The sequence below is a fragment of the Myiozetetes cayanensis genome, unplaced genomic scaffold (assembly GCF_022539395.1).
Source record: "Myiozetetes cayanensis isolate MyiCay16 unplaced genomic scaffold, myiCay2020 scf31, whole genome shotgun sequence".
Taxonomy (NCBI): Eukaryota; Metazoa; Chordata; class Aves; order Passeriformes; family Tyrannidae; genus Myiozetetes; species Myiozetetes cayanensis.
Window position 1 is genome coordinate 5,907,654 of NW_026087533.1, and position 16,211 is coordinate 5,923,864.

At 69.9% G+C, this 16,211-nt stretch overlaps 2 protein-coding genes across 2 annotated transcripts; both read left to right on the plus strand.

The window, feature by feature from the left end:
* The first annotated feature begins 1,432 nt into the window (after positions 1–1,432).
* Positions 1,433–15,901, plus strand: MAP7D1 (MAP7 domain containing 1). The gene is made up of 18 exons (XM_050326637.1): positions 1,433–1,564; positions 7,385–8,038; positions 8,145–8,213; positions 8,791–8,954; positions 9,297–9,411; positions 11,100–11,210; positions 12,579–12,701; positions 12,824–12,966; positions 13,079–13,212; positions 13,305–13,628; positions 13,699–13,887; positions 13,952–14,102; positions 14,398–14,502; positions 14,607–14,660; positions 14,766–14,823; positions 14,916–15,033; positions 15,103–15,293; positions 15,380–15,901. The coding sequence occupies exons 1-18, from the start codon at positions 1,507–1,509 to the stop codon at positions 15,388–15,390; spliced, it is 2,772 nt and encodes a 923-aa protein (XP_050182594.1). The 5' UTR covers positions 1,433–1,506; the 3' UTR covers positions 15,391–15,901.
* LOC126645812 (uncharacterized) lies at positions 9,438–11,093 on the plus strand. The gene has a single exon (XM_050326631.1). It carries the CDS (start codon positions 9,979–9,981, stop codon positions 10,972–10,974), a length of 996 nt encoding a protein of 331 aa, XP_050182588.1. The 5' UTR covers positions 9,438–9,978; the 3' UTR covers positions 10,975–11,093.
* Positions 15,902–16,211: the final 310 nt, after the last annotated feature.

The window sequence follows — 16,211 nt, forward strand, 5'->3', positions numbered from 1 at the left end:
CAGGCATGGCTGGCCCCAGTGCCAGGCTGTCCTGGAGTCTCAGGATGTTTGTCCACTCTGGGTGATGCTGTAGGATCCACAGGGACGTGGCCCTGCCAGGCAAAGCCACCTAAGGGCACCCTTGGAGAGGTCATGGGGTGGCCCCAGCCCTGCTCTGCCAAGTCCTTTGTGTGTGTGCCATGCACCCCTGTTCCCTGCCATCTCCCTGGGGTGCCCAGCTCCCAGAGCCAGGGCTTGGCCACACAGCATTCCCCAGCAGGGAGTCAGCCAGAGGGTGAGGCTCTGGGAGTTTCAGGAAGCCTCTACTCTGGCTGAGCTGGATGAGACGGCACAGGACTGGGGGCTGTGGGAAGGTGGTGACTTTGGGATGATTTGGGGTGTAAAGTCACCCCTGCAGCATCACAGAGTGGGACTACCCTGTCTGCTGAGGAGCTCCCCACTTCTGAGTCAGGGGAATACGCTTCCAGAGGAAAGGGCTGGGATTTTGGGAAACCTGTTTGCCTGGTAGGTGAGGGAGGATGAGTTGCAGGGGATCTCCTGGCCCATGGTTACATCATCCCCAAAACAGGCATCTCTGATGGGTGCTGCCTGCAGGAAACTGGCTCTGTTGATCCACACATCCCGGTGAACCCGGGCACTGTGCAGGATGCCCAGAGCACACTGGCCACGTGGTGGACAAGGACGTGTCCCTGGCTCCTGCTGCCCCTTCAGAGCCTGAATCCATGTTCCTCCCACTGCTAGTGCTGCCCACATACCCCCTTGCCCTGGCCATGCCTCTGCCTGGGCAGGGACGGGGCAGCATTCCCAGCCCATCCCTGCTCCTTGCGGGCCAGGAGGGGTTTCACCCCTGAGCGGGGCCACTGCCCCTGCCCGGGGAGTGGGAGAGGCCTCTGTTCTCTGCCGGTTCCCGGGGCAGGGTGGGATGCGGGGGGCAGCCCTGGGAGTGGGGGCGGCTGCTGGCGGTGATTAAGGCTCACATGTGACGGGGAGGGGGAGCAGCAGCTCCAAGGCCTCTCGAGCAGCTGAGGTGGGGCTCGGGGATGGGAAATCCGTGTCTTTTTGGGGTGCCTGGGACTGGGGCAGCTGATCCCGCTGGCGCTGGCTGTGCATCGCGGGGCTGCCCGGGGCGGGCGGTGGCCGCTGCGGGGCCAGCGCTTCGCGGGTGACCGAAGCAATGTGAAATGTGTGTGCGAGCCCCAAATCTGGGGGAGGAGGGGCTGAAGACGGGCGAGTTGCCGAGCAAAGCCGGGGGATACCGTGCACCGCGGGGACCGGCGGCGGGGCAGGCCCGAGGCCGCGGTGACGGGCGCGGGGTCCCAGCTCCGGCTGCGGGAGGAGCGGCGCCGGCTCGGGGCTGCGGGGCCGCGCCTGGAGCCGGGGCGAGGCGGAGCATCCCCCGGCCGCTCCCCCCGGCCGGGACCGCGGGGCCGGGGCGGGGAGCGCTGAGCGTCCTCCCCCGCGGGCCGGGGGGAGCGGGGCTGGGCCAGCCCCTGCGCCTGCCGCGCCATGGAGCGGAGCCGCGCCGGGCGGGAGCCGCAGCCCCGGCCCCAGCCCCAGCCCCTCGGTAAGGATTCGCGGCGGCACCGCCTCCGGTACCGGCTCCGGTGGGCGCCTGGGGCCCCCTCCCGCACCGCGGGGCCGCACGAAGCTGGGGTGCGGATGCGGCCGAGGGGGCTGCGGATGCGACCCGGGGCTGTGGGGTCCGCCGGGGTGTGGGATGCGGCCGGCGGTGCCGGTGGGGATGCGGCGGCAGCCGGGCTGGCGGGATGCGGCGGAGCGGAGCGGGGCGGCGGCCCGGGGCGGCGGTGGTGGAGCCGCGGGGGAAAACGCGCTGTCGGGGCCGGGGCGGCTTCCCGGGAGGGACAAGCCCGGGCACGGCCCTTCCATCTTGGGGTGGGCCGGAGCGGCCCCGGCCCCGCCGCCGGGGGGGTGCGGAGAGGCTGCCCTTGGGGAGCCCCCGGGGCGGCGGCGCCGGCGCTGCCCCGGCTCGTCCCCGCCGGCCGGTGGGCGATGCCCCCCGTAGGAGCCACCCGCTGCCCCCCGCCCGCCCGGGGCCGCCCTCGCCCCGCCGCGTGGACTCGGGGCTCGTCCCGGCGGGGCCGGTCCCGCTGCCCCAGGATGAACCGGGGAGGGCGGCGGCGGCGGGGCCGCGCTTGGGGCCGGAGCCGGGGCTGGCGCTGCCTCCCGGGGCTCCAGCGCAGCTCTCGCTGTGACTAAGCAGAGCTCCGCGGCCGAGCCGCTTCCCACCGCGGGAGGAAGAGCAGAGGCGGCTCCCCTCCCCCTCGGCCCCTGTGCTCCATCGCCCACGGCCCTGGCCCGCGGAAAGGGAGGGATGGCGGGAGGAGCGGAATGGCTGCGGCTCCCGGCGATGCTGAAAACCGGAGACTCCTGCACCAGCCGGCCGCCGTTCCCGGCATCACTGCCCGAACGACGCGTCCTGCGCCAGACATGTTGTCTGAGCCCCGCTCGCCGCCTCCCCACCCGCCGTGCCCTGCCCGCTCGACGCGGCACTGCCCGGGACCGTGGGGGACCAGGGCTGGCTGCTCCCGGCCACCCTGGTCCCCCCACACACCCCCAGGGTGGATCGCTGGCAGCTCTAGCGCGAGCAGAGGGTGGTGTTAGAGGAGTACAGGCGGTTTTGCACCATGTCCTTCTTCAAGGACCATCCGTGACTCGTCCCATGTGGGTGACCCATGTGGCTGGGCAGCCCTGGCTGCTCCCTGTCTTGCCACCCAGTGCCCTGGCCCCCCTGGTGTGCCGTGTCCTGCCTGCCAGTGGGGACAGGATTTCACTCCCGGGACCGGGTCCCACTATGGTGTGGGGTTAGCCAGCGGCACTGGAGGCCAGGAACTCACAGAGGGCATCCAGGGCAGGGTGTGACCCTGCGGAGCGGCCCAGGTGGGCAGCGGACGCGGCGGGCAGAGGGACGAGGACCAAGGTGGGGAGCAGGCAGGGGTCTGTTCTTATCATCTTCCCCTGGCTTCTCCAACCCTTCTCCCTTGGCACGGTGGAGAGGGAGGCTGAGCTGGTTGCCCGCCAGCGCCTGTGTTTGGGAGCAGCAGCTCGGGAGCTCTCCCAGCGCGGGAGCCGCTCTGCGAAACCGTCAGAGCAACGTGATGCGACGTGCGGAGCGGTGATGTGACAGTCCCGTGGTGCCACGTCCAAAATAGTTAGCACAGCTCTCGCTCCTCGGAGGGCTCCGAACAGGGCAGGGCAGCACCACAGGCAGCCTGCCGGGAGCGGAGCAGGATCCTGCACGGCCCCAGCCCTGGTAGGTGCCGCATCCGCGTTGCGAGGCGCAAGGCCCTGTTTTTTGGGGGGTGCTGAGCACCTGCTCCCTGCAGGGCTGGATCCCATGCCCTGCCTTCCAGCCAGGTTTCTGTTTTCCCAGTGTGATGCTGGCAGACAGGTTCTCAGGACTGTGGCTGGGCCAGCTGCCCTCGGCACTGACGGTGCCACACGGGTCACCCCAAGGACGAGGGCACTCCTGTCGCCACTGCTGCTGTGCCCAGATGGATGGTGGGCAGGTGTTCCTGCCCCTGCCCTTGGGCTGCTTGGGGCTGCGCTGTGACCACAGTCACAGTTTGCTCTGGGGGTGCCGGGGTGCGGCAGCAGCTCCAGCTCTTTCCTCCGCGTGTATTTTAAACCCTGGAAACCCCCCAGCAGCTCTGGCTGTGCTCTGGCCACGAGATCCCAAGTTCCCCTTGTTGCTCTCCAGCTCGGCACGTCACCACCAGCTCGGCTGTGCCGTGGGAGCTCGGTGATCTCTGCCTTGGCCCAGGGGTTGGTGCGGTTCCCCCATGGCTGCTCCCCACACCCCATCCCAGAACCTTGACAGGGCACGGGCCTCGGGAAGGGGGGCTGGATGCCTCTTCCTTCTTCCTGGCACCCACCACGGGCACCTGGCTGTGCCCTCCCAGCTGCCCTGCTGCCTGTGCCCCTCCTGCCCTGCCTGTCCCCGAAGCGATGCTGTGGGCAGTGGTGGGGCACCGTGGGCTGATGCTCGGCTTGCCCTGGTGTTGCCATCTGTGTTTCACTGGCTCCGAGCTGGCGGGGAGAGGAGCCAGCCTTGGGTGACAGTGCCCGTGTACCTGGGGACAGGCTGGGGGTGACTGTCCCTTGGGGGACGGGGTGTCATTGCTGATGGCGGCTGCCAGGGTGGCACTGGCTGCCCCCGAGGTGGGGGCTGCTGGCACTGTCCACGTCTCCCTGCCCAGGCGTGTGAGCTGGGACTGAGGGTGTGTGTCAGTGCTGTGCCTGCAGACAGGACATGCTGAGAACATGTTGGGGATGTGCCAGGGACCTGCCAGGGATGTGTTAAGGGCACTTGCTCACTGCCCTGTCATTCAGGTGTGAGGGGTGCTGTATCACAGCAGGGCTCAGCCCCAAGGCACGTCCGAGACAGGTTGAGGCAGAAGTGGGATCGGGCAGTGCCAGCACTTGGAGCACCCCCCGTGCACTCCAGGGCACTCCAGTGGCCTCAGATAGGGTGGGCACCAGAACACAGAGGCCACAGCTGCCTCCCTGCTTGGCACTGGGACCTGCTGGAAACAGGAGACCTTGGGACCCATCTTTTCTCTCCTCCAGGTGGCCGTAGGGCTGCCATTGAGTTGGGGGATGCAACTGGGCACGTGGGTGTCCCCATGGGCAGTGGGGAGCAGCCCTGCAAGGCCAGCAGTGACACTCGGGGCTGGGGGTCCCCTTGGGGTCATGTCCCTGGGCACGGCAGGGACCGGTGCAATTGCCAGGGTGGCTGGGCACTGTCACACCAGTACCTCTGTGTGGCTTTGCAGGGGTCACCACTGACCCCCACTGCACCCACCAGCCCTGCTCTCCTCATGCCCTCAGGGCAGAGGTGGGCGCTGGCTGATGCCCCCCGCCCCGCTGGGTGCCACACGTGGAGCAGCCCGTGGCGGCCCCGGCTGTGCCGTGGAGCGGGAACACGAGGATACGGAGCTGGGGGGAGCTGAGGTGACACGAGGTGGGTGCCCCCCCTGTCCTCATGGGCAGTGCCCTGCGGGGATGTGTGGCGGACGGTTAACGAGGGCCGCTGGTCCGAGCGGCGCCCGCGGGCCTCGATGTGCTCTCGCTTCACGGCACCGGGGATTTGCCTCCGCCTGGCTGAGCATCCCCGGCCATGTGCCAGCCATGGAACCGCGCTGTGCCGGGCACGGCCCTGCTGGAGGTGCCACTGGTGCTCGGTGGCACAGGCACTGGCACCAGTGGGACCCGCGGGAGGGGCGGGATGGGCTGAGCGCCGCAGCGTCGAGGGCAGCGCCTCGCCCTGAGCCGGGCACGGCCCTGTGCCGGTGCCAGCAGCGGGACCAGTTCTGCCGTCCCAGTGGGCTTGCCGGGACTGGGGGCTGCGGGGCGGCCGTGCCTGCGTGTCTGGGGGGCCGGGAGCTAATCCCTGTGGAATGCCCTGGCCGGGGGAGAGGGGACGCCCGCGCCGCTGCCTGGGTGCAGGCAGCGTTGGGTTTCAGGGCAGCTGCCGCGCTGGAGCAGCGACAGGGACAGATGGCAGCAGGGCTGGCCCGGCCCCGCGCTGGGGTCTTGGCCGTGCCTGGAGGTCTTGGCCGTGCCCACTGCCCTGCCCTGGCCATGGGTGCTGCCGTCTCTCCAGCCACCGGGGCAGGACAGATCCTGCCCAGGGCTCTGTGCCAGGCTGTGTGGCGTGGCAGGAGGCACCCGCTGTCCCCCGCCAGTGCTCCCTGCACGCCCGTGGCTCCGGCAGGTATTTCTGTCTGCTCGGAGGATCAGCCTGGCCCTGGTGCTTTTTGCTCAGCCCCGCAGGCTGGCTGCCACAGCAGTGCTCCTGGGGTCACCCCTCCCAGCTGGGACACAAGCGGTGCCACCCCAGGTACTATCCTGGGATCTGGCACCTGGGGGCTGCCGAGCCCCGCTGCCTGTGGGTGCCCACCTGGGGCAGCCCTGGGGGAGAGGGCGGGGGACCCCCTCAGCTGCAGCCCCAGTGTAGTCCCAGCCCTGCATGGGACCAATGGCCACCCCGCAGGGCACAGCACTGGGGAGTTGGGATGTGCAGGGTTGGGGCCAGGGGATGGGCCGGCTTCCTGCAGCACAAAATACCCGGAAGGTCTGCGGGGGGGCTGGGGCTGGCTGTGTCCCCACAGAGCCCGGGGTGGGGGAACCCAGCTGGCACAGCCCTGGCCTGGGGAGCTCCCATGGGACCTGTGGTGTGCCCATGTCTGCAACACGGGGGGCTGACCCTGGCTCATCTGGCACTGGCGTGGGGTGGGTGAGGAGCCGTGGGCTGGGTGAGGAGCCATGGGCTGGGTGAGGAGCAATGGGCTGGGTGAGGAGCCATGGGCTGGGTGAGGATGGCGCCGGCCGTGTTTGCAGAGCCCACACTTTGCCCCTCGCTGAGGGCTGTGGAGAGCTCTGCAAACACGGTTGACCCGGCGTGTGACATCAGCCCACGGCAGGTGCTGGTCACTGGGGTCCTGCCATCCCAGCCCCCAGAGCTGGGGACTCACACTGCAGCGGTGCCAGTGGGGCTGGAGCTGGGTGCCCTGGCATGGGTCAGGCATGGTTCTGGGCAGGAGTGATGGTGCTGCCCACTGTGTGGGTGTCGGGGTTGGGACCCCGGCACGTGCCTGGAAGGTTTGTTTGCAGAGGGCTGATAACGGGGGCCAGGGAGGCCACCACTGCTGTGGCACTGTGGGAAGTTGTGGCACATCCACTCCTGCAGAGGGCACGTGCCACGGCTTCGCCGGGCGCTGGCACCGCATCGGCACAAACAGCGGCTCCCTCGGGGTCCCCCGGGGCTGGCCAGGGTGGGGGACGATCCCCCCTCAGGGGCACAGAGTGTCCCCGTGCCCCCCCAGCCCCTGGCCGGCCCCACGCGGGGAGGGGGCTGCGTTGCCGCGGCCTCGTGTGCATTCCTGGGCCGTGAGTTCATGGCTGCGGGTCCAGCGGGGGCCGTGGGCTGGTGACGTCAGGGGGCCCGCGCCCATCCTGCCTCTGCCGCGCTGCCAGTGCTGGCGGAAGCCCCTCCGTCCCCCTCCTCCGGGGACAGCAGCGGGGTCCCTGTGCCTCTGGAGGGTCTCCGGCCCCATGTCCCCCCACGGCAGGGCTGAGTGGCAGCTGCCGGGGGATGAAGGGCAGCTTTGTGGTGGCAGTGCCTGGCAGAGGCCGGCCGCTCCCTCTGTGCATTGTGTGCCCAGCGCCTGGCACCCGCCATGGGTGCCCCCCAGGTGGGGGTCTCACTGCCTTCCAGAGGGGAACCCAGGGGCAGCCTTGCTCCTGGGGGCTGTGTTTGGGGAGCACAGGGCCGTGCCCCCCGAGGGCTCTGCTTGGGGAGAACAAGGGTGCCCCGGGCTCCCCCACTGAGAGACTGTTCTGTTCTGCTCTGTCCCTGTTGCAGGGAAGCCACCGTCCCCGATGGGAGACAGCGTGCCCACCCCCTCCTCGCCGCCCCCCTCGCCCGGGGATGCCCTGCAGAGAGAGCGCACCCCCCCACAGCGCGACCGACCCGCCCCTCCAGACGTCGTCCCCTCCGAAAAGACCGTCCCACCCGTCCCTGCAGCCGTCACCCCCTCCGAAAAGACCGTCTTGCCCAGCCCTGGAGCCGTGCCCCCCTCCCAGCAGCCCGTGTGCCCCCCAGCTGTGATGCCCCCCTGCGAGAGCAGCCCCCCGCAGCGTGACCGTCCTGTCCCTCCAGCCGCCACACCGTCAGGACAGCCCATGTCCCCCAGCCCTGCGGCTGTGGCCCCCTCAGCAGAGAGTGTCCCCCCCTGGTGTGACCAGTCCCCCCCCGGGCCCCCCAAGCCCCCTGGGACGGAGCACCCCAAAGCAGAGGCATCGCCCCATGCTGCCGAACAGCCGGGCCCCGTCCACGCCCTGTGCCCGGCGGAGACGCTGCCCCGTGGGAGCCCAACCCCAGCCCCAGCTGCCAGTGAAGGGGCTCCCCCCGATGCCAAGAGCCCCCCGCCTGCCACGGCCGGGCCCTCGAAGGACGTGGCCCCCCGGAGTGACCGCCCCTCACCATCTCCTGCCGCCAGCCCCCGGCCCAAGCAAGGTGGGTGCCAGGGTTGTTGGGGTTCCCCAGTGATGCTGCAGCCCACGGGCACTGCTTGATGCCCACAGGGGCCAGGCAATACCCTGACAATGTCTCCCCACTGCAGATGCCCAGAAAGCCCAGGCGAGGCACAAGCAGGCGAAGGAGCGGCGTGAGGAGCGGGCCAAGTACCTGGGTATGGGGCTGGAGAGCAGAGGGGGCTGCGGGGCAGGAGGGAAAGTGTCTGGGGGGAGGCAGGGGCTAAAGGAGCTTTGCCGGGTCATGGGCAATCCCATTAGCTGTGGTGGGCTGAGCCCGAGCGGGCGCTGCAGTGCCGGCATCTCTGCCTCCCCAGCACGGTGCTGACCCCTGGGCACACCGCTGAGCCCTGGGCACACGGGTGCCCCCTGGTCTGTGCAGGTGCCACCAGCCCGGTGCCCAGCTGTGCGTGCAGCAGCCCCAGGCAGCCGTGCAGTGGCTCGGGGCGCCAGGCGAGCGGGGCCCCCGCGCGCGCATGGGGCCTCCCTGTCCCCGCGCTCTTTCCACCCTCATTCCCCCATTGTTCACCGCGCGGCTCGGCGGGCTCCCGGCGGGCTCCCGGCCTCCCTTTTGTCCTGGCCCAAACCCCTCCCTCGCTGGCCGGCCGGCCCTGATGCCGCCGCGTGCCCCGGCCACCGCTGCCCCACGGCCCCGCGCCACCGGCTCGGGCACACAGCCCTGCCGCGGGGCTGCCCAGGGCTGTGCCTCGGGTGCGACCCCGCTGCCCCCCGCAGCTGCCAAGCGGGTGCTGTGGCTGGAGAAGGAGGAGAAGGCCCGGCTGCTGCGGGAGAAGCAGCTGGAGGAGCGGCGCAAGCGGCTGGAGGAGCAGCGGCTGCGGGCGGAGAAGCGCCGGGCGGTCCTGGAGGAGCGGCAGAGGCAGAAGCTGGAGAAGAACAAGGTGGGAATGGGGGTCACGGTGCAGTGGGCGGGAGGCTGGGGCGGCACGCGGGATGTGATCCCTGTGGAGTCCTTATGGCTCCAGAAGTGCTTTGGGAGATGCTTCGTTAGCCCTTTGGGAGCTGCCCACTGTGGCTGTCCTCTGCTGTGCCCCATCCCTCACGGTGCAAAGCCTCCATGGTGCCCTGCTCCTTGGCACGTGTGCCCTGGCCAGGGTGGGCATCGCTGGCCTGTTTCCCTCCCAGCACCCAGCACTGAGGTGGCCTCACGCCGGGAGGCTCTGGCCGGCCCCAGCCCTGCTCCGGCAGCCGCCGGGCTCACCCTGTCCCTCTCCCTCGGGCAGGAGCGCTACGAGGCAGCGATCCAGCGGTCGGCCAAGAAGACGTGGGCAGAGATCCGGCAGCAGCGCTGGTCCTGGGCTGGGGCCCTGCACCACGGCTCCCCCGCACACAAGGACGGTGAGTGCCGGGCTGGCCGTGGGCACCTGGGACCCCGTGGCTCCGCCGGACCGTCACAGCCAGCGCAGCCCCACCGCAGTGGGGTCACACTGCTGGCACCCCGGGCTCTGCTGGGGACCCCTGGGGTCCCTTGGCTTTCCCCTGCTCTGGTGGGGATGGGTGCCAGCCGGAGGCCGTGCAGCACGGTCCCTGCTCCTCACAGGAGCGTGTTTAGGGACAGCCCTGCCTGTCGTGGAATGCTGTGGCCATGCTGCTGGGCCTCCAGCAGCTGTGAGGAGCCAGGCAGGGGCTGTGGAGCTGTGCAGGGCTTCTGCAGGCTCTGACTGGGGTCTGTGCTGTCCTTTTGTCCCCCAGCTGGGTGGGGCAGCGCTTGGCCCCTCCAGCTCCAGTGACCGTGGGGGTGACCGTGGCCGTGTGTGTGGCCGCAGAAGGTGGCCCTGCTCTTTAGGGGATCCTCGGGGATACCTCGAGCAATTAGGCACCAGCGTTGGGCATGTGGAGGTTCTCCGCTGTCCCCTGACTGCTGAGGGTACAGGGCTGTGCTGGCAGGTGCTGGCACTGTCTGGCATGGATGGTGACAGAGAGGGGAGTGCTGTGTCCCCAGGGTCTGTCTGCCCTGCTCGTGCTGTGGGGTGGCTGTGGTGGCCCCGGCTGTACCTGGTGGGGCTGTGTGCAGGTGTTGTGTTCCTGGTTGTACCTGGCCAGGCTGTGTACAGATGTTGTGTGCCAGGCTCTCTGTACTGGCACCACGTGCCTGGTGCCACGTGTGTAGCTGGCTGGGCTGTGTGTACAGGCACCACGTTCTGGGTACACCTGTCCAGGTGCCGTGTGTGGCACACTTGGGGACAGCCCCACGTGTCTGTGGTGCAACACCCAGAAGGGTCTGGCAAGAGGACACCTTCCCCTGCCACCTCCTGCAGGGATGTGCTGCTGGAGCTGCTGCCAGCTCTCACTCACCAATGTCCCACCTCCACCAGCCCAGAGCTCCCCTGGCTGTTTTGTCTGGAGGAGCCTGGGGAGATTGCAGCACTCTGTGGAGGTGTTGCCAGCCACCAGCACCCTCATGGCACTGCCATACTGACCCAGCACCACTGTGACATTGTCTTGTGTCTGTCTGGACCTCACCCTGCTCCCCAGGGTGGCTGCTTGCCAGTGCCGCCGAGATCTCTGGTAACCCTGCTCCCCATTCCCAGGACTGTTTTTGGGGAGACTGTTGTAGCATGGTCCAGGAGCAGCCCTGCCTCCCCAAGGATCAGATCCCTGCATGATCCCAGCATGACCCTGTGGGGTTTGGACACTGCCATGACGAATGCCAGTGCTGCGTGTCATGTCCCCAGACACCAGCATCTCCCCTGGCCTCAGTTTGTGCCATGTCCCTGGACTCCAGCATCTCCCTGGCCCCACTCTGTGCCGTGTCCCTGGACTCCAGCATCTCCTGCCCCACTCTGTGCCATGTCCCTGGACTCCAGAATCTCCCTGGCCCCACTCTGTGCTGTGTCCCTGGACTCCAGAATCTCCCTGGCCCCACTCTGTGCCGTGTCCCTGGACTCCAGCATCTCCTGACCCCACTCTGTGCCGTGTCCTCCCGCTCCCACCCCAGTGCCCCGGCACAGCCGTGCATGCTGCATGTGGGGGGCCTGGCCCCGGCCCTGGGACCTTAATGCCCTTGTGTCTTTTCCCTCCTCCAGGTGCGAGCCGGTGCTCGGTGTCCGCTGTAAACCTCCCCAAACACGTCGACTCTATAATCAACAAGCGGCTCTCCAAATCCTCCGCCACCCTCTGGAACTCTCCCAGTAGAAGTAAGAGCCCTTTGCGTTTGCCCCAGCGCAGGGGGCACAGCCCAGTCCCCGCCCAGCGCTGGGGACCCCCAAGGCCAGGGTCCCCTGTCCCCCAGTGCCCGCGGAGAGAGGAGAAGCCGTTTGCTGTTAGCAGGAGGAGGCTGGAACCGGCTGGCAGCTCCTTGAGGCTGTGCAGGCTGGGAAAAGGAGGAGGAGGAGGAGGAGGAGGAGGAGGAGCAGCTGGGTGCTGGCAGCCCCATGAGGCGCCAGGATAGGGATGGGAGCCTGGCTCCCTGCCCCAGGGCAGCTCTGGTGGGTGCAGGTGCAGCCACAGAGGGGCTGCCTGTCATCGACCCGCCCGGGGCTGGGCACCGGCTCCTGGGGCTGGTGCCATGGAGCGCCGTGGCCGTGGTGCTGCAAGGTCGTCCCGGCCCTGGGAGCGCTGCCCGAGGCCGCGGCTGTGCCGGAGGGACGTGTCCAGCGCCGGGGCTGTTGTGTTTCAGGGTTGCCTGGCGATGGGCGCCTTCCCGGCCGGGTATAAATAGCCGGAGCAGCTGAGGCGGCGGTGACGCAGCGGCTCCCACCGCCCCGCGCTGGGGCTCGGCCCAGGGGCAGCACCCGGGGGCTGTTGGCACTGCCCTGGTGGGAGCAGCATCTCCCTGGGCCGCTGCCAGGCCTGTCCCCTTGTGGCACCCCTGGGTCTGTGCTCTCCCCTCCCAGCAGCTGGTGCTGCTCCCGGCCTGGCCCCTCGATGAGAGGGCCCCGTCTCTGTGGGTGCTTCCCGTGCGCCGTGGGGTGTTTGGTGCTGGTGACAGGCACTGGAGGGCAGCCAGGACAGCCCCGTGCCCAGCTGAGCCAGTAGTGTGGCTGGTAGGGTGCCATGAGCCTGGCCTGGCTCCTGCGGCACACTCGGTGATTCGGCACAGCTCCCGCGGGGTGAGGGCACACTGCGGTGTCCCCACAGCAGCTGGCACGTGACAAGTCTTCGGTCACACAGGGCAGGGGCACAGAGGGTGCACACCATCGCCAAGCACGAGGAGAGGGTGCAGTGGAGGGGCTGGAGTCACTAGAGTGCTACCTGGTGACTGAGGTGTCCGTGGGACACGGGGACAACATCGTCGTCCTGCCACAGCGCCGTCCCACAGATGGCCAGCATGCACCCACATGGCCCCTCATCCTGCTCAGCTGTGTGAGGCCGTGGGGACCCTTCCAGCTATCTAGGGCTGTGGGGACCCCTCCTCAGCAGGTCTGAGCTCTGGGCACTCCTGGAACCACACGTGTGCCCCGGCCTTGCCGCAGCCACACGGCTGTTCCCTCGCAGGGGAGGCCATGGGGCTGGAATGGGGTCTGGGGGCTCAGGGTGCACTGATGGCCCCTCTCCCTCCCCAGACCGGAGCTTGCAGCTGAGCCCGTGGGAGAGCAGCATCGTGGACCGGCTGATGACGCCCACCCTGTCCTTCCTGGCGCGCAGCCGGAGTGCCGTGACGCTGGCTGGGAACGGCAAGGAGCAGGGTGAGCGCCCGGAGGGGACAGGGACACCTGGTACAGACAGGGACTGGGATGAGGGAGCCTGGGGCCAGCAGGGAGCTGGTGCTGGTGCTGGCTCTGCCCTGACTGTGGCCGCTCCTCCCCAGTGCCCGTGTGCCCCCGCTCGGCCTCCGCCAGCCCCCTCAGCCCCTGCCACAACCACCGGCTGCCGCACCGGTGCTGGGAGCGGCGGAAGGCGGCCACCGCCAGCCCCGACGTGACGCCACGCCGCAGGACAGAGCCCTCGCCCGTGAGTGCCACCTCTGTGGGGACCCCGGGGGCCACAGGTGCTCAGCTCCTGGCTGAGCTGAGCACCTGGCGCTGACACTGTCTCTGTCTCTGTCTGTCCCTGCGTGGAGCAGAAGAAGAAGGAGAAGAAGGAGAAGGACCGGGAGAACGCCAAGGAGCGCAGCGCCCTGTCCCGCGAGCGCAGCCTCAAGAAGCGGCAGTCGCTGCCGGCAGCGCAGCCCCGGCTCCTGCCTGCAGCCGACAGCAGGTCAGGAACCCCCACCGAGGCTGCCCGGCCCCCTGACCCCTTCCCAAGGGCTGCCCCAGCCCCAGTAACACCACCTCTTGCTCTGTTTGCAGCCCGGGCCCCAAGAACCGTCCCTCGTCGCCTGCCACCCCCAAGAATCGCCCTTCATCCCCTGCCACTCCCAAGAACCGTCCCTCGTCCCCTGCCACACCCAAAGCCCGCCCAGCATCCCCCAGCCCAGCCCTTGGCTCTCCCCACAAGCCCCCCCTGCCCCGCAGCGCCCACTCCTCCCCCAAGGTGCGGGCCAGGGCACGGGAGGAGCGAGGGGAGCAGGAGGGCCCAGCGAAGGCACGGGAGAGGAAGGAGGAGGAGCGGGGCCCGGCGCCCCCAGCCCTTCCCGAGCCCCCCAAGGTGCCTGTGGAGCCGACAGCAGGTGGGTACGGGGGGCCGTGGGGCGGTGGGGCCAGGGGGAGCCAGAGCAGCCCTAACTCTGCCCGCACCCTGCAGCCCCCCAGCCCCTGCAGCCCCCAGCCCCTGCAGCCCCCAGCCCCATGCCGGCCAGCCCCCAGCCAGACCCCCCGCCGGCACCACGGACCGCGAGGAGGCCGCGCGGCTGCTGGCGGAGAAGCGGCGCCAGGCCCGGGAGCAGCGGGAGCGCGAGGAGCGGGAGCGCCGGGAGCAGGAGGAGCAGGAGAGGTGGGTGCTGCGCCCCCGGCCCCGGCCCCGGCCCCCTGCCGTGCTGAGGGCCCCCTTCCCGCAGGCGGGCGCAGGAGGAGCGGGCGGCCGAGGAGCAGAGCCGCAGGGAGGCCCTGGCGCGGCGCAGGGACGAGGAGCGGCGGCTGCAGGAGGAGAGAGAGGCCCAGGAGAGAGCCCGGGCCGAGCGCGAGGAGACGGAGCGGCTGCAGAGACAGGTGGGGGGACAGGGTGCGGGGTGAGGGGCTGCAGGGGGAAGGCAGGGGTGGGGGATGAAGGTGGGGATGGAGGGGGAAGGCAGGGATGGAGGATGAAGGTGGGGATGGAGGGGAAAGGCAGGGATGCTCTCCTCTGGTTCCTTCTCCAGCGGGATCCAGGGGTGAGGACCAGCCCAGCCCCTCGACGCCCAGGGTGGCAGCCTGTCCCCACTGTCCCTGCCCTGTCCCCACTGTCCCTGTCCCATCGCAGCCCTCCTTGCCCCATCTCACCTGTCCCTGCCCTGCCCTGGCACAGAGGGAAGAGGCTGAGGCGAGGGCACGGGAAGAGGCTGAGCGGCAGCGCCTGGAGAGGGAGAAGCACTTCCAGCGTGAGGAGCAGGAGCGGCTGGAGAGGAAGAAGGTGAGGGCTGTGGGCACCCCTGGGCGCAGGGCACAGCAGGGTGCTCCCCAGAGGGGGTCCTGCCTGGCTCCAGGGCCGCGTGTGACCCCTGTGTGTGCCCTCAGCGCCTGGAGGAGATCATGAAGAGGACGCGCAAGTCAGACGCAGCAGATGCCAAGGTGGGGGCCTGTCCCCTGCCCCGAGGTGCTGGGGACACGGGGGTCTGTGCAGAACCCCCCTGTCCGCAGCCCCCGCCGCCCCTCACGGCCCTGCTGTCCCTGCAGAAGAAGGAGGACAAGAAGGTGGTGAACGGCAAGGCGGCAGAGCAGGAGGATGCCCCAGGTGCGTGGGCACCTCGGGGTGCCGGGGGTCGCGCTCCCCCAGCCCCGCTGGGGCCCAGGCTGGGGCTGAGCAGGGCTCTGTGACCCCCCCAGGCCGCGAGAAGCACCCGGGGCCGATCCCGAAGGCGGAGGAGCTCCCGGAGACGGAGCCGCCGAGCGCGGGGACGCCGGGGGGCACGAAGGGCCCGGCGGGCGAGGGGCTGCAGCCGAGGTGAGCGCGGGGCCGCCGGGGGCCGGGGGCGGCGGGGCCCGGGTGACCCCAGCCCTCCGTCCCCCCCAGCGCCAAGGAGGCGGCGGCCCTGGTGAACGGCGTGCAGGCCGGCAAGCACGAGAACGGCTTCGCGGGCACCGAGGGCCCCAAGGAGCTGCGGGACCTCCCGCACCACGGGGGCGGCCCCGGCAGCATCATCCCCTTCGGAGACAAGGAGCCCTTCCTCAAGCAGGCCGTGGTGAAGCCCCCGCAGGTGACAGGTGAGTGGCGGGAGGGCAGGGGCGCAGCTCTGTGCCCACAGCTCTGTGCCCGCCCGGGGCTCACCCCACGCTCTCCCTGCCCGCAGAGGTGCTGTGAGGGCCCGGCTGAGCCCCCACGGGGCCGCCCCCTGCGCCCCGAGCCCGCCCGGAGCCGGAGCTGCCGTCACAGCGTGACCCTCGCCGCTCCCCCGGGGGGGCTGTGGGACCCCCCCGGCGGGGACGCCTGGCTCCTCTCTTCTCTGTCCTCGTTTTTATTTCGTTTTGTTGGTTTTTTTTATTTTTATTTTAAACATGCACCTTATCAGACTGACAGCCCCCACCCCCGCAGCCCACCGGAGCCGCCCCAGACGTGTGGTGTAACGATGTAGTTATTTAACTCGCTGGGTACAACGTCTGTGAATACTGTAAATAGAGCCGGCCGGGCGCGGGGGTGCCCCGGGGGCAGCTCGAGGGAGAGGGGTCACAGCTCCCCATCCCCACGCGTGTTCTCTCCACGTGTCCGTGTGCCCGGTGCCCCCGGGCCCGGCCGGCACCACGCTGCTCTGTGCCCTTGTGACAGTGTTATTGCATCCAGACAACCTTTGCCAACAATAAAAGTGGACAATGCCCGTGTCGTGCCTCGCTGCGTCCGGGGAAGGGCAGGGCCGGGCTGGGCGCTCTGCGGGCCCCCGGCAGCAGCGGGGCGGGTTCGGCCCCATGCCCCGGGCTCGCCCCCAGCGCTGCCCACTCGCCAATGGCTCCGTCCCGGGACGGGGGGTTCTTGTCCCCGCGGCCCCAAACGCCCAGCAGGGCCTTGCACCCTCTGCACGTGGGACAAACCGGGAGCGCGGGCCCGGGCACAGAGAGGCCCAGGAAGCCCCCAGGGCCGGAGGAGGCCGGGCCGGGCCGGGCGGGGCAGCCCCGGCACCAGCACCGCCC

What these genes read in the sequence shown, in the direction of transcription:
- LOC126645812 (XM_050326631.1), top strand. Translation starts at nt 9,979, where the DNA reads ATGGATGGTGACAGAGAGGGGAGTGCTGTGTCCCCAGGGTCTGTCTGC.
- MAP7D1 (XM_050326637.1), top strand. Translation starts at nt 1,507, where the DNA reads ATGGAGCGGAGCCGCGCCGGGCGGGAGCCGCAGCCCCGGCCCCAGCCC. An exon ending in CAGCCCCCGGCCCAAGCAAG is followed by an intron (nt 8,039 to 8,144) that starts GTGGGTGCCAGG and finishes TCCCCACTGCAG; the next exon opens with ATGCCCAGAAAGCCCAGGCG. An exon ending in AGAGCAGGAGGATGCCCCAG is followed by an intron (nt 14,824 to 14,915) that starts GTGCGTGGGCAC and finishes TGACCCCCCCAG; the next exon opens with GCCGCGAGAAGCACCCGGGG.